Consider the following 14,251-nt stretch of genomic DNA (forward strand, 5'->3'; position numbering starts at 1 on the left):
TAGCAAAAAGGAGGCAAAATTCTAATGACATGATGCAGTTTTTGGCTTTTTCCAGCTCTTTGGTGGATTTGGTTTGACATAAGTTTCACTTCCTTGTAACCTTCTTAATTATATACTGAGCCCGGGGGTCTTAGTTAATATGCAAGTCCAGCTTTGGCAATTAAAAAATACCCCAAAAGCAGAGATGTTAAATAATACCTGCACAGCAGCTGCAGTTTCTAGTGCTATGGTCTGACTTACTGCGGTATTACTTTCAAAGAATTTCACAATTTGATCAATGCTGTCCTTAATATACTGTCCAAACCCCAAAAATAAATCAGTTAACAAGTAAACCAAACAAATAAAAGCTTAAATAGAGAAATGGGGACAAAATGAAAAACATCATACAGTCATATAACATGGAGAAGCTTTGGCAACCATGCTCCAGTCCACCTTGTCATCAAATGGTTTATAATTGAAGACACCAATTAATGAGTCATATGAAGTTGCACTCTGAAAGGACATGAAAAAATATTCAAGTTACTACACTGTATTATACAAGCATGAAAATCAGAATGTAGAAAATTTATATCAATTATAAGGAGAAAAGTCCAACCTCAGCGAGGAGACCTTTCGGTGATGATAACTGATATGAGCCCAACCTAATGTCAAAAACCTTTGTTTCTGGATAAAGCTTTATTGAGCAACTGAGGTCTTCACATGATAATTCAGCAACAGGCTCTTTGGCTTCCCCAATAAGCTTGGAAGCATTATGGTTCATGTTAACCACCAGGAAAGTGTGAATAACATCTGCCTTGCTACTTATAGCCGATTGCCCATCATCACCTTCCTTATACCCAATTATTTTATTTAACTGATTCCAGTCCTCATCGCTGAAATTAAATTCCTCACTTTCCTCTTTAGGAGGTTGACTGGTCCTGTCAATGTACATGATCACAGGTGAGCAACAAAGCCAAAACTAAAATAAAATTTATCATCTAATTACTCAGACATGAAAATATTTTTTAAGACAGGACTCATCACCAGCCAAATGACCACCAAGATTTCCCCGCTTTCTGTTTCTTCACGTTAAGATTTGACTCCGCTGATTGCTGCACAAACTTGTGAGCCAACATTCTGCAAACACCATTAAACAAAAATACTTCAAGGATGAAGTATAAACAAAAGGATATACGCGCATGAATGTTGCAGTTAAATCAAATATGTGCATTACAAGGTTGTACAGATGCATGTGAAGGAAAAAATATCAAATGCTCATACAATGAAGGAAGAAAAAGAAACATCTATAGACCTTTCTTTTTAATACAGTTTTCAAATCATACATACTGTTGGAAAGTATCTCCTATTTATGGATTGTACATAACACAAATAATTAGGATTTTGTGATATTTTCATTAATTTCTTAGCATGGCATCATATCAGATTCGTTCTGGGCTAGACATCACAAATCTCTCTCCCCACAGTCATCGGAGACTCCTCCTCCCTTCTTGGTCCCTTCTTGGTGGTCAAACGTCTAGTTATGAACCGATTTGATAGTGGCTCATTGGACCCCACCTTATTTGGGAAAACATTATCAGTTTCAAGGGGCTCAATTTTTTTCCAGAAACATTTTGTGCCTTGAATCCAAATATCCCTTCACATTCCAAAGGTTCTCATTCATTTGGACTGGCAAATCCGTCACTTAATGTCTTATCGGGCAAATCATCTTACACCATTTTAAAATTAGAGTTCCAAGAGTATCTCCAGTTAAAGGCAAAGTATCACTCAGTCCTCTATAACCATTATTGCTCATACGGATAATCCTACAATTTGTATTTCTTGTATAGGTAATAATTCAGGAGCCTCTGACCATATGTTCATAAATAAGTCACTTTTTCCTTCTCTATCTCCACCTGACTTTTCTCATTTTGTCACCCTAGTCAATGGTTCTAAAGTGTCTGCCCGAAGTATTGGTAATATTTCACCCACAGTGTCTATATCATTAAAATCAGTCCTTAAGCCAGCTTGTGAGATCCCTCATACATTGTTTTTACAAGCTAAGATGCCTTTGCATTTTTAGGGTAATGTTGTCTTATTGCTTTCTATTTAATCAATCACATGCCCTCATCTGCTATCAATAATCAAGTTCCTCTTTTGTTGTTAGACCCAAATTGTCCCTTATTTGTTGTTCCTCCTTGAGTGTTTGTTTTGTCCATGATCTTTCTTGAGGTCGAGATAAGTTGTGCCCTTGTGCTATTTAATGAATTCCTTGGCTATTCCAGGCTGCGAAAAGGATATTTTTGTTGTTCCCCAGTCACTCACCGACGATATACCTCTAGTGATGTCATTCTCTTTTAAGACATACCTTACTTCATGTCTTCTCCTCATGATTCCTAAGGGTTTACCAGTTCCATATTTTGGTCCTCCTCTATCTCCTTTGCAGGTACCTTTCACAGAACCAATCTGTTCCACAACTTGAGGAGCCAATCCAATCCAGACTAGTCCAGCCCATTTCACCTCAGCGACCCCTCATCACCTATCAACATCCCCCCAAATGAGGTCATTCAAGTGACTAAAGAATTAGTCCTCGTGAATCATGTACTACTTTGACAACTTCCCCTACTACGGACCTAGCTATCCTCGGTGAGTCTATCACTATTGACATCATAAAAGGTATTGCGTCCACTCGTAATTTTCATCCTATTTATAACTTAGCATGTTTTCACCCGTTTATCCCCATCACTTTTGTTCAGCTCCCTAAAACTGTTGGTGAGGCCCTTTCACACTTTGGTTGGAGGCAAGCCATGATTGATGAGATAATTGCCCTTGAATATAGTGGTACATGGGATTTGGTTTCTCTTCCCCTAGGGAAAACAGTTGTTGGATGTTGTTGGTCTATGCTGTCAAAGTAGGCCCAAATGGTCACATTGATCATCTCAAAGCTTGCCTAGTTGCGAAAGGATACATGTAGATTTATGGTTTTGACTGGAGTTACACATTCTATTTGACTGCAGTTACACATTCTATCCGGTAACCAAAATGGCCTTTGTTCGCCTCCCTGGCAGCTATTGGACATTGGCTATTGGCCATTGTATCATGTAGACATTAAGAATGTCTTCCTATATAGTGATTTTGGAGAAGAAATTTGCATAGAGCAACCACCTGGGTTTTTTCCTCAGGGGGAGTCTGGTGTGGTTTGTAAGTTGAAACAGCGTCCTCAAGCTTGGTTTGGTAACTTTAGTACTATTGTGCAGGAGTTTGGGTTGACATTAAGTGAAGCTAATAATTCAGTCTTCAATCGACATACTCTATCTGGTCGATGCATTTATCAAATAGTTTATGTTCATGTTATAGTTATTATTGGTAATGTTCGTGATGGAATATTTCAATTGAAGGAGCATCTATTCAAACACTTGCAAACCAAAGACTTAAGTAAGATTGTTGATCTTGAGGTAGCTCAATCAAGGAACGGCATTGTGATTTCACAGAGAAATTATGCTTTACATATATTAGAAAAGCTGGTATGGCTGATGTTGACACTCATATGGCTCCGAAGAAGTAAACTATTACTAGATAATAGAGAACCACATTCAAATCCCGGCAGGTATAGCAAATTAGTTGGGAAGCTAAACTACCTTACACTAACCAAACCTGAAATTTCTTTCGCTACTAGTATAGCGAGCCAATTCATGCAACTTCCGTGTGTTGATCATTGAAATGGTGTGGTACGCATCTTAGGATATATTAAAAATGCTTCAGGTCAAAGATTCTTGGATGAAGACAAGGGGAATGCTCAAGTCATGGGTTACTCTAATGTTGATTAGGATGGTTCACATATTGATAGGAGGCCTACATTTGAATATTGTGTCTTTATTGGTGGTGATCTTGTTTCTTGGAAAACCAAGAAGCAGAATGTCATTACATGATCTAGTGCAAAAACCGAGTATAGAGTTGTGGTAATGGTCACTTGTGAACTTGTATGGGTGAACTATATTGTGACAATCAAGCTTCTTTACATATTGCATCACATCCAATCTTCCATCAGAGGACCAAGCATATAGAAATTGATTGCCACTTTATCGAAGAGAAAGTTCTCTCCAAAAAAATCACAATTGAATTGTTAATTATAGTGATCAGCTAGGTGATATTCTCAAAAAGCCATTCCAAGGAACTCAAATACACGTTATTTGTGCCAAGCTTTGAAGCATATGACTTGTATGTTCCAGCTTGAGGGGACCATTGGAAAGTGTCTCCTATTCAGGGAAAAACTTCCCATACCTCCTGTTTAAGGAATATAAATACTATAAATAATCAAGATTTGATTTGTATTATTTTTCTAAATTTTCTAGTTTTCTTATTTTCCTAGTTCCCTAATATTAGAGACGGTAAATCATACATAAATGGAAGGTTCTGCTGCTATTTCTATATTTCGTCAAGCAATTCACAAATCTTTCTACACATACCAATAAAGTAATCAGACCGAACTAATGTCCAAAGTCAAAAAGAGAGAGCTTCCTAGAATGAAGTAACCATGTATGAATTTTTATTAAAGTAGCAGTACAAAAAAAATACTTTTGCTTTTTACACTAGTTAAATATTCAAACGGACCTAAAATGATCCACTTTTGAAAGCTGATTTTATCATCCCCAAACAATAATTACTATGAAAATGTATGCATAATATTCAGTGACAATGACTATGATACTTTAGTTGATTTAGCTGATGATTTCCTTACATACTCATGTTTTTTCATATGATTCATCAAATATTAAATATTAACATACCAAACAAATACCCCATAAAAACAATATACCTCCATTGCAGTATAAGGTCAATATCAAGCTCCCGATCTAGTTCTTCAATCTCTTTGTTGCCACTAATTGTCACCTGACTAGGGTCAGATTTAAGTAACGAAGCATAGAGAGAGATATATCTCTTCCGCAAGCTTGCATATCTTAAAACTTGCTCCCATGACATTTTTCCACTGACAGAAATATAAAATATCCTTAGTCCAAGAAGTATGAATATCAAAACACCATATATAGAGATCAACTATCACCATTAGATCCCACAAAGCTCTAACATCGACATCTGAAAATGTTCATACAATATTCTGAAACTTAAAACATCAAACTTAGTTTGGTTTGATGAGAACATGAAACCAAACCAAACACCCTCTAAGCTTGTACATAGAAAGGCTGAATGAAAATTCAGGTCCAGAAATAAAAAGAATAATGCTAAATAAATGTCTCAGACAAGAATCTTTTGACTATCCTTTGAGAAACAGCTTAAAAAATTAGAAAAACACCATAACGAATTCACGATGCCAAAAAGGAAATCCATAGAAGTTTGATGCATGAACTTATCCACAAAATTTTCAACATTAAATTTCAGCAAAGATACAATAGCATTGTAAACATCATACAACTACCCAAAACATCTTCCCCTTCTTCCTTCCAAAACCTCCAATAGGAGTGAGCAGCAACCGCACGACATTTGTCAGCTTCTGACTCAAATGGCAAGTAGCTAACAGTCTAACACACGTGCATACATACAACTAAGTATTGCAAGTCAAATTACTGAGTTTTAGAATGGCAAAACAAATGACAGGAATGTCAAAAAGATAGTGCTTTGTGTTATCTCTTGTGCATTAATAAACTAGAAAGGTAAATAATATTAAGCATCATAGAACAAATAAAAGCCTGAATCTTAGACTTCAGCTGTCCATCTCTCATTTTTAAGTATGGAAAGTAAATAAAGGATATTCGTGTTCACTTCTAAATCCCATATGCCACTAAGTATAATCAAAGTTATCAAATGCGGATTGCGGCATGTCGCGGCCAACCCCGAAAAACACTATAGCGGGTTGCGGTTGCGGACATAGCGAAATAGATATATGATAGAAATAGTGCAAAAAGAAACATTTTTTAAAGGCAGAAATTACAGAAGTGACAAAGAGAGACGTAGATGGACTAAAAAACCCTTAAAAAATTTCTGTTACACATTTAAATTTAGGACAAAATTGACATTTTGCCTTATGACAGCAATATCGTCGTGATTTGGCCGCAAATGCGATCGCAATAGCCACCATTGCACTCCGGTGCGGCGCGGTGCAGTTTTTTGCGGCGAGGCACCGCAACGCCCATACGGCGCGACTCGTGGCGCTATTGTGGCGCAATTAACTACTATGAACTGGAGTAGCTTTTTATGACGTTCATTCGATGTGCCATCTATACTTTAGAACATCTTCTTTTGATTAAGTTCAGAAATGTAGGCCCACATACCAAGCAACGATGGTGCCATTTACTAACACATTCTCTATATGGATATATTTTAACAGAGGGTTGAGGCTACTCGGAAATAACAAAAGTAGTCAAAGGCACCCTTCCGGTGCTAAGGGCCAAAAAATCAGTAAAATATTTTACTTTTATGCATTAAAAACAGCGTGCACGTTACTCTGTTGTGTGCATGAAACAGTAAAGAGTGTGTGTACAGTCTGTAGACAAAAGAAAACAGAGAATTAAAAAAGGAGGATAAAATCCATATAAAAATTGCATGAGTAAGGAAGAAGAAAATAGGAATTCAAAAAAAAAATTATAAGACTTTTATTCTACTTTGTCGGTTGTGCAACATTGTTAGAGAATAATATAAACTATTAAAAAGGTTATCGCCTAGCAACTTGATATAAAGAAACCCCCCACGCAAGAGCCCTTTGGGTTTGAAGCGTGGATATTACATAGGTCCAATTTTTTTTGTTAACCTTGTGCTTATTTAATTCCACTAGAAAGTGGAGGGCGGTGAGGATCGAACTTGTAACCTTGTGGTCACTGAAGCTATGATACCATGTAAAGAACCAATTCAATCCAAAAGCTTAAGCTGTTAGGTGATGGCCTTTTTAATGGTTTATATTAAACATAATTAATTAATAAAGATTTAAATTATCAATTTATCATAAGTGCTGAAAAATACACAGAAAGAAATAATAACAAATCAAAAATTAAGAAGTATTATATGGAGCAGTGAATGATGTTTTGCCTCCTCTCATCCTCTGCTTTATTATTATGCAAATCATTTTGTTTCAAGCTTGACTCCTGGGCTGCGACTGTTTTTTAATATTAATATCCAAGGCTTCTCATAGATTAATATTTCTTAATTCCATGCTCTATATGTAAGGCACTCGCCTGGAGTGCCTCCACTATGATATAAAAGTGCCATTAGGGCATGAAAGGCGCACACCTCACAGAAGAGGCAACGCTATAACCTGCACGAGAAGCTGTTAGCTCCATCACCCTGCCTCAGCACCTAAGGCATGCTGTTAAGCAAGTGCCTTTAACTACACTCAGCCAGAACAGGTACTAGATATCAACACTAATTTGTTAACTTGTTTCTCCAATAATACTAGTCACAAGTCTTATTTGCTTATAAAATTAAGCTGCTAAATTGTGGGCTTCTTATGCAAGTTACACTCCCTATCTATAGTAATTAGAATTCACAAATCTTAGCTTGGCATTTGACAAGTAGCGCACAAGGCTGTCAACATAATTGGAATGTGTTTAAAATTTTAAATACCTTGCCTTCTTCATCTGGTCAGATACAGCTCTGTAAGCATACTTCCACCAAGACCTTGAATCAGCTTTAACTGGCACCAGTGGTCGATAATGAGCATACTTTAGACGTTGGTTAAATGAAGCAAAGTTGTCTGCTAATTTCATGATATCCCCGTATCCATCCTGAAAAGACAGAAATGCAAAGATTATTCCAACAAATAATAACAATCTCTGAGAACAAAAAAATTCAGAGAAGCACCAAATGAACCTTAGATAAGCTGATTGTAACATCATCCAAATTCACCACAGCCTTCTGTAAAGGTTGTTTGCTATCAGCAACCTCATTTGAGTGCAGCTTGGAGTACTTTGCTTTCCCAGTCACCGGTTGCAGAATGTATGAGTGCTTTCTTAACAAAGTATCAGCTGGCTTCCCATCTTTAGTGCCAAATTTAAATATCTGAAATTTTAATAGGAAAATTACTAAGAGAATCTAAAAAGAAAGAAGAGGTAAGAGTAACAAAATGATGATGAAAGCAAAAGAAAATCATATGCCACTTCCTAAGGAGGCAAGTGAATAATTCTTTCAGGAACCCTAGCTGTGGTATTTTAAATTTTTGTGGTTCCATTCAATCCAAATACGTCCAAATAAAATGCAATGCATCATAAATGTCCCTACAAGTTGGCCCTCCATTTGTCTTTCCATTCAAAACTCAAATCAAATCACCACCAATCCCTCAAGCATAGCAAGACTAACCCACATTAATATATATGTATATATATATATATATGTATGTATGTATATATACATATGTGTATATATATATATGTGTGTATATATATGCAAGAACCTAATAATAGCTTTTATAACTATTAATGTGCCCCATCATGTGAAAGCCCACCATAGAATGTCGAGTTGTTAACATATCACATATCATGCAGCTATTTTATACAAAAACTAAACACGACTTTAAACTGAAATTTATATCATAAAATTTTTAGATAGAAAGGATGGAACTCAAACCACTCCGTCAGGTGGCCTTTAACTATATGTCAAAGGATCATATATTCAAAAGCTTAAGCAAATGCGAAGCAAAGTCCCAGCTTCAGTTTTCTAACTCTACCAATGTCAAACCTTGGATCAAAATAAGGAAACCATGAATATGCAATAAGCATGATTAGCCAATTCATGCATAGAGCAGCGGATGTTTTACAAGCAGAACATTGAATATTGCAATACTTCAAGAAAACAGGAAAAGGTGTTTTATTCAAGAGAAATGGGGGTGATACTTGAGGCATACACCAATACAGATTATGCTAGGTCACTAAGTGATAGAAGATCAAACATTGGGTATTGCAACTTTCGTGGGGAAATCTAGTAACTTGCCGGAATAAAGAACAACATGTGATGGTACGATCTAGTGCAAAGGAATAATTCAAAGAGATAGCTCAAAGTGCGTGATATTTGGTTAAAGGTAGTGCGTGAGCTTTGGTTAAAGGTTATTCTTGAAGATTTGAGGGTCAAGTGGAAACAACCAATGCAACTCTCCTGCGACAGTAAATCTACAATTAGCATAGCCCAAAATTAGGGAAAAGATGACTAAACAGAACATATCGAGGTTGACAAGCACTTCAACCTATGTGACTATACACGCTCAGCTTGCTGAAGTGCTTTCCAAAACGGTTGAGCAGTCTAGCATTTCACAACATTGTATCTGTTGTAAATATGGAAAGTACATGTAACTATTTGTTTCCTTATTTTTAGGATTTGCATTAATTCCTTTAGACCCATTAGTCTCAATATATGTTGTACCCTTTTATACAAGATCAAATTACAATAGCAATAATATTTAACTAATCTTTTCAAGTTAGCATCAGAGCAATAGACCAGGAGCTTTTTCTGCTTCTACATTCACCACCATGAGTTCGAAACCCTATTCTAAGAATCTCCGTTCACCTTGCTACCACCGAGAAAAATTTCCAGGGACTTTTTTCATCCCAGAAGACCACCGTTCATCTCAAATTTCCCAAATCTACTAATCTACAATAGTTTCACGGCCAAAAGAAGATCCACGCACCTCTAATCACGCGTACAACCTTCAAACTATTGTTCAGACTCCGGCCGACTACTTTTCCGACGGATTTTCACCTCTGGCCACCCACAGAAGGGGTCGCACCATCAAAAACCACCATGCCCCAAAATCCACCACCACTAAAGCCTCCACACACCCACATGCGGCCAAGCTTCTCTATGCGTAGGACTCATGCTCCGCCGTCTCACCGAATCGCCTCAAACCACCATGGTTGTGACCGCCCCGCCGTCCCGAGTCCAGATTTGTTCTCACCTCCTTGATCAGTCACTATTTAGGTTGTGGGTCTTTGATCTCGCCAAAAAATTTGGATCTTTTTGGTTCACTTAGGCCTCGTTTGCTCAGATATGACATTTTCCATCGCTGTTTGGAACATCTAGAGTCTTCTGTTGTAGTTAACTAACCTATTTTTATGTTTCCCTTTCCTTTTTTGTCCATGGGACATTGATGCACCCACTATAAATGGTTTGGACACACAAAAGACGTGTTTTCGCCTTCATAGAAAGGAACAGGTTCCAGAGAAACTTGGTACAGCATTCTCATATGTGACAATCGACGAGGACAGTTGGAGCAGCTTAAGGCCATTACTAAAACTTTTAGTAAGTCTCCTAGCATTTGTTCTTCAGCTATTCCTTCACAAGCCTTACATCTCTTTTTCCTTCTTAAACTAATTTCAAAAATTCGTGGATTATGGATTTTGAAGCAATACATAATATCACCCTGACCTGTTTAATTGAGCAGTTTCTTTCATATCACCCTATTAGTGGTATCTAGACTATAATTGTATCTGATGGATCCCATAAACCAGTTGTGAGTTCTGGTAACATTTAAATTCAACCATCCTTGTTTCTAAAAAATGTTCCTCAGTTCTCCACCAATCTTATCTCCCTTATAAGCTTACGAATGACTTGAATTGTTTTGTCACTTTTTTTCCTACTCATTGTGTTACTCAGGATCTCACCACGGGGAGAATGGTTGGAGTAGTTAAGGAGTTGGTGGGTTGTACTATCTCATTCCAGAGCACGCTACAAGTGATATCAAGAATCAATTATTGATGACTCGTCACTCGTCTACTCCAGTATCTCTGATTTGGCTTCATCACAGGCACCTGGGACCCCTATCATTTAGCCTACTAAAGTCAATGTTTCCTTCTTTGTTTTTGCATCAGTCAATCGACTCTTTCCATTGTGATGTTTGTGAGCTTGCAAAACACCAGCATGTGTCTTTTCCTTCAAGAGCAATAAAAAGTATTAAACCCTTTACTCTTTTTCATTCTGTTGTTTGGGAGCCTTCTAAAGCATAGTCTTTTAGGTGCTAAGTGGTTTGTTTCCTTTATTTTTATGATTGTACATGATAATGAAAAGGAAAATTTGGTTGATAAGGCCGATAATTCATCCAATACATGCCCTTTATCGATCTATAGAAGGTATGGGACACCCGAACTACTATATTAGAGGAAAAAACAACCCACATTGCCCCACCAGCAACTACAATCGTCTAAACCACTAGCAAGTATTGAATGCACTACTCCTTCTGTTCCTGAGCCTCATATAATCCTGATGACTTAACCATTGCATTAAGGAAAGGGAAAAGGTCTTGCACCCACACCCATCATCCCATTTTGACTCCTCTAAGAACCTTTTTGTGCAATCTTTATTTCAGCACTAGTTTACACTTCGATTTCGACATCAGCACACGAAGCATTGAAAGATGATAATTGGGTTCAAGTAATGCGTGACGAAATAAATGCTTTGGAGAATATTACCTGGAAATTGTTGACAGGCCAAACGAAAAGAAAACAGTGGGATGTAGATGAGTATATACTTTGAAATATAATTTTGACGAGACTCTTGAGTGGTATAAGGCTCACTTAGTAATCAAGGGTTACACACAGACCTATGGCATTCATTATGCAAAAACATTTCATTCGTTGGCCAAAATAAACAGCACAAGAATCCTATTGTCCCTTGCTGCTCACTTTGATTAGGACTTAAACCAATCGATGTAAAGAATGTCTTCCTTAATGGCGAGTTAGAAGAGGAAGTTTATATGGAGATCCCATTAAGATTTGACTATATAAATGGAGACAATAAATACGTAGGTTAAATCTCCACTTGTCTAGTTTGGAAGATTTAACAAGGTTATGAAGTCATTGGGATACAAGCAAAGTCAAGGAGATCACACATTTTTCTTTAAACATTCCCAAAAAGGTAAGCTCACTATTCTTCTAGTTTATGTTGATGACATTGTTATAATAAGGGGTGATATAATTGAGAAACATGCTCTGTAAGAAAGACTAATTGCTAAATTTGAAGTTAAAAATATTGAGAAACTTAGATATTTTCTTGTTATAGAGGTTGCCCATTCAAAGCGAGGGATCTTTATCTGTCAATGAAAATATGTTCTTGACCTCCTAAACAACACTTGGGTATAAACCTTCCAATACTCCACAATTGGATTGAATCACAAACTAGAAAATGAAGAGAGCCCTCCAGATGACTGATAGGCCCCCAAAATATGTGTATAAGAGGAAGAAGACCTTAAATGGGAGTGGATTAGGTCGTTTGGAGGTGGACAATAAAGAAGATGTAAAAGGGAAACACAAAATTTAGAAGAATAACAAACTTGGGACTATTATGGAGAGTGAAGGGGAGTAGTTAAAGAGGTGGACACGTGGCAAGCACTGAATGGTGATTTAGAAGTAGGAAAAAAAGAATGGGGGAGGCTAATGCATATATGGAAGGGGAGGATGGTGTGGAGCGAAGATTGGAGAGGTTGGAAGGACGCATGAATAGGGTGGAGGTTGGAAGCTACGTGAGACGATTCTGGAATTTCTAGATCGCGTGGATCATCGTGATGCTGGGAGGCGTGTCACCAGGGGAACGAAGGGGACGAAGATGAGATATAAAGGACCTATGAAGTTACTCTGTGATAATAAATCAGTCATTTGTATAGCATACAATCCTGTCCAACACGACCAAACAAAACATATTGAGATGGACTGCCGTTTCATCAAGGAGAAACTAGATAACGGACAGCTCACTACTCCATATATTCCTTTGGATCGTAAACTAGCTGATGACTTGACCAAGAGACTTTCTATTGGTTTCCTTGTTTTTAGGATTTGGGTTTAATTCCTAGACTCGTTAGTCTCTATATATATTGTACCTTTTTGTACATTATCATATTACAATAGCAAGAACATTTCACTTTTCTTTTCAAGTGTATCCATGAAGAATGACAGATTATACTATCTATATTAAAAAATATTTCGTGTTGTGTGACAGATTATATTCTAGCTATTTTAGGAAACATTCTGTAACAGATTGCATCCCAATAATTAGGCACATTTAATTGTAATTTCTAAGAAGTTAGGAAATCCCACAAATTATGGGGAAGGGTTAGGCCCAATCATTTTGTCTAGATCTATACCAGGCAGCTTTACTTGCATTTGCAACCTACTGATTACATTAATCAAACATGTGACCTCCAGATCACATGGTGACAACACTAACCGTTGTGCCAAGTCTCTCCTTAAATAGATAATAAAAAAATAAAAAAAACCACTCCCCGTTAAACCCGACTAGCGAGTGTGGGGTGGAGGAAATCCTTGTACGCAGCCTTAAATAGATAATATGAATTAAAATAGAAAAGGACTTCAAATAAGTTGAGGAAACACAATAATTATCAGCGTAAAAATCCATAGCCCTCACTATCCACTTTAGTATCCACCATAAATACCTGAAACCATTCTGAAGGAAGCAAATCTTCCCATGATTTATCAACATTCCATGGAATAATATCTGAATCTAAATAAACTGCAAGCCGGTCCAGTTCAACAGACTGCAAAGCAATGAGGAAGAAAGACATTAACAACAAAATAACACTAGCAACATAATAATTAAGCAAAATGAAAGGCAATAATCATTATGGACTATGCAATAAGATTATTTCCATTTCGCAATTATGGACTTAACTACTGTTCCTAGTAATTCTGTTTCATTGGTAAGAAATAATATCAATTAAAATAAGACAATAAAATAAGTAGATAGTGTCAAACAATATGATCAACAAAATAAGCTCCTTTTCAAGCAAATAAAACTTGAAGATAGAAAATTTAAGATAAAATTCCACTGTCAAAAGATATACTTTAGAACTATATCAAATTAAACAAGCATCTAAATCAGCACAGAAGAATTTCATTGTTACTGCCAATATCAATTAATGCTACGACAAATCAGAACCTTTTGAATGCAATCAAGTGCACCTCCAGGGATAAAAGTCTCTTTCCCAGTATCATCAACTGTCACAGCTGAGAGTTTGTCCAACGTAACACCAGCTGCAAATGGGTGCCCTCGATTGCTACAAGACAGAATACATCAGGCTAGAAAAAGATATTAAAAGCTGTGTGATATCTAATTTATTTTCAAGAAAACATTTAAAATCCTCCTTTACCTCTCACCATCCTCATATCTGATGTGAATATTAGAAATTGAAAGCTTCAAATTTCCAATAATGGTACTGATGAGGGATCCCAACCATGATTTGTTCTTAAAAATAAACAAAAGGGTAAAAAAGTTAACATAAGTTCTTCCTAAACATATGGAAACATGCATGCACATACTTACATAGGGCTCC

The 14,251-nt window shown here is 36.8% G+C and overlaps 1 protein-coding gene across 1 annotated transcript in view; it reads right to left on the reverse strand.

Annotated features, from left to right (window-relative positions):
• The window catches only part of LOC133289951 (uncharacterized), a 109,456-nt gene that overhangs the window by 92,179 nt on the left and 3,026 nt on the right, over positions 1-14,251 (reverse strand). The window contains exons 5-14 of the mRNA XM_061487999.1: positions 14,069-14,163; positions 13,858-13,975; positions 13,355-13,456; positions 7,795-7,983; positions 7,549-7,709; positions 4,793-4,963; positions 1,024-1,116; positions 596-917; positions 388-492; positions 199-294 (exon numbers count right to left, since the gene is read on the reverse strand). Coding sequence (XP_061343983.1) covers positions 199-294; positions 388-492; positions 596-917; positions 1,024-1,116; positions 4,793-4,963; positions 7,549-7,709; positions 7,795-7,983; positions 13,355-13,456; positions 13,858-13,975; positions 14,069-14,163 — 1,452 coding nt within the window. The remainder of the gene's footprint in view (positions 1-198; positions 295-387; positions 493-595; positions 918-1,023; positions 1,117-4,792; positions 4,964-7,548; positions 7,710-7,794; positions 7,984-13,354; positions 13,457-13,857; positions 13,976-14,068; positions 14,164-14,251) is intronic.

This window comes from Gastrolobium bilobum, unplaced genomic scaffold (genome assembly GCF_033153095.1).
Source record: "Gastrolobium bilobum isolate Gb01-03AN ecotype WA unplaced genomic scaffold, APGP_CSIRO_Gbil_v1 utg16824, whole genome shotgun sequence".
Taxonomy (NCBI): Eukaryota; Viridiplantae; Streptophyta; class Magnoliopsida; order Fabales; family Fabaceae; genus Gastrolobium; species Gastrolobium bilobum.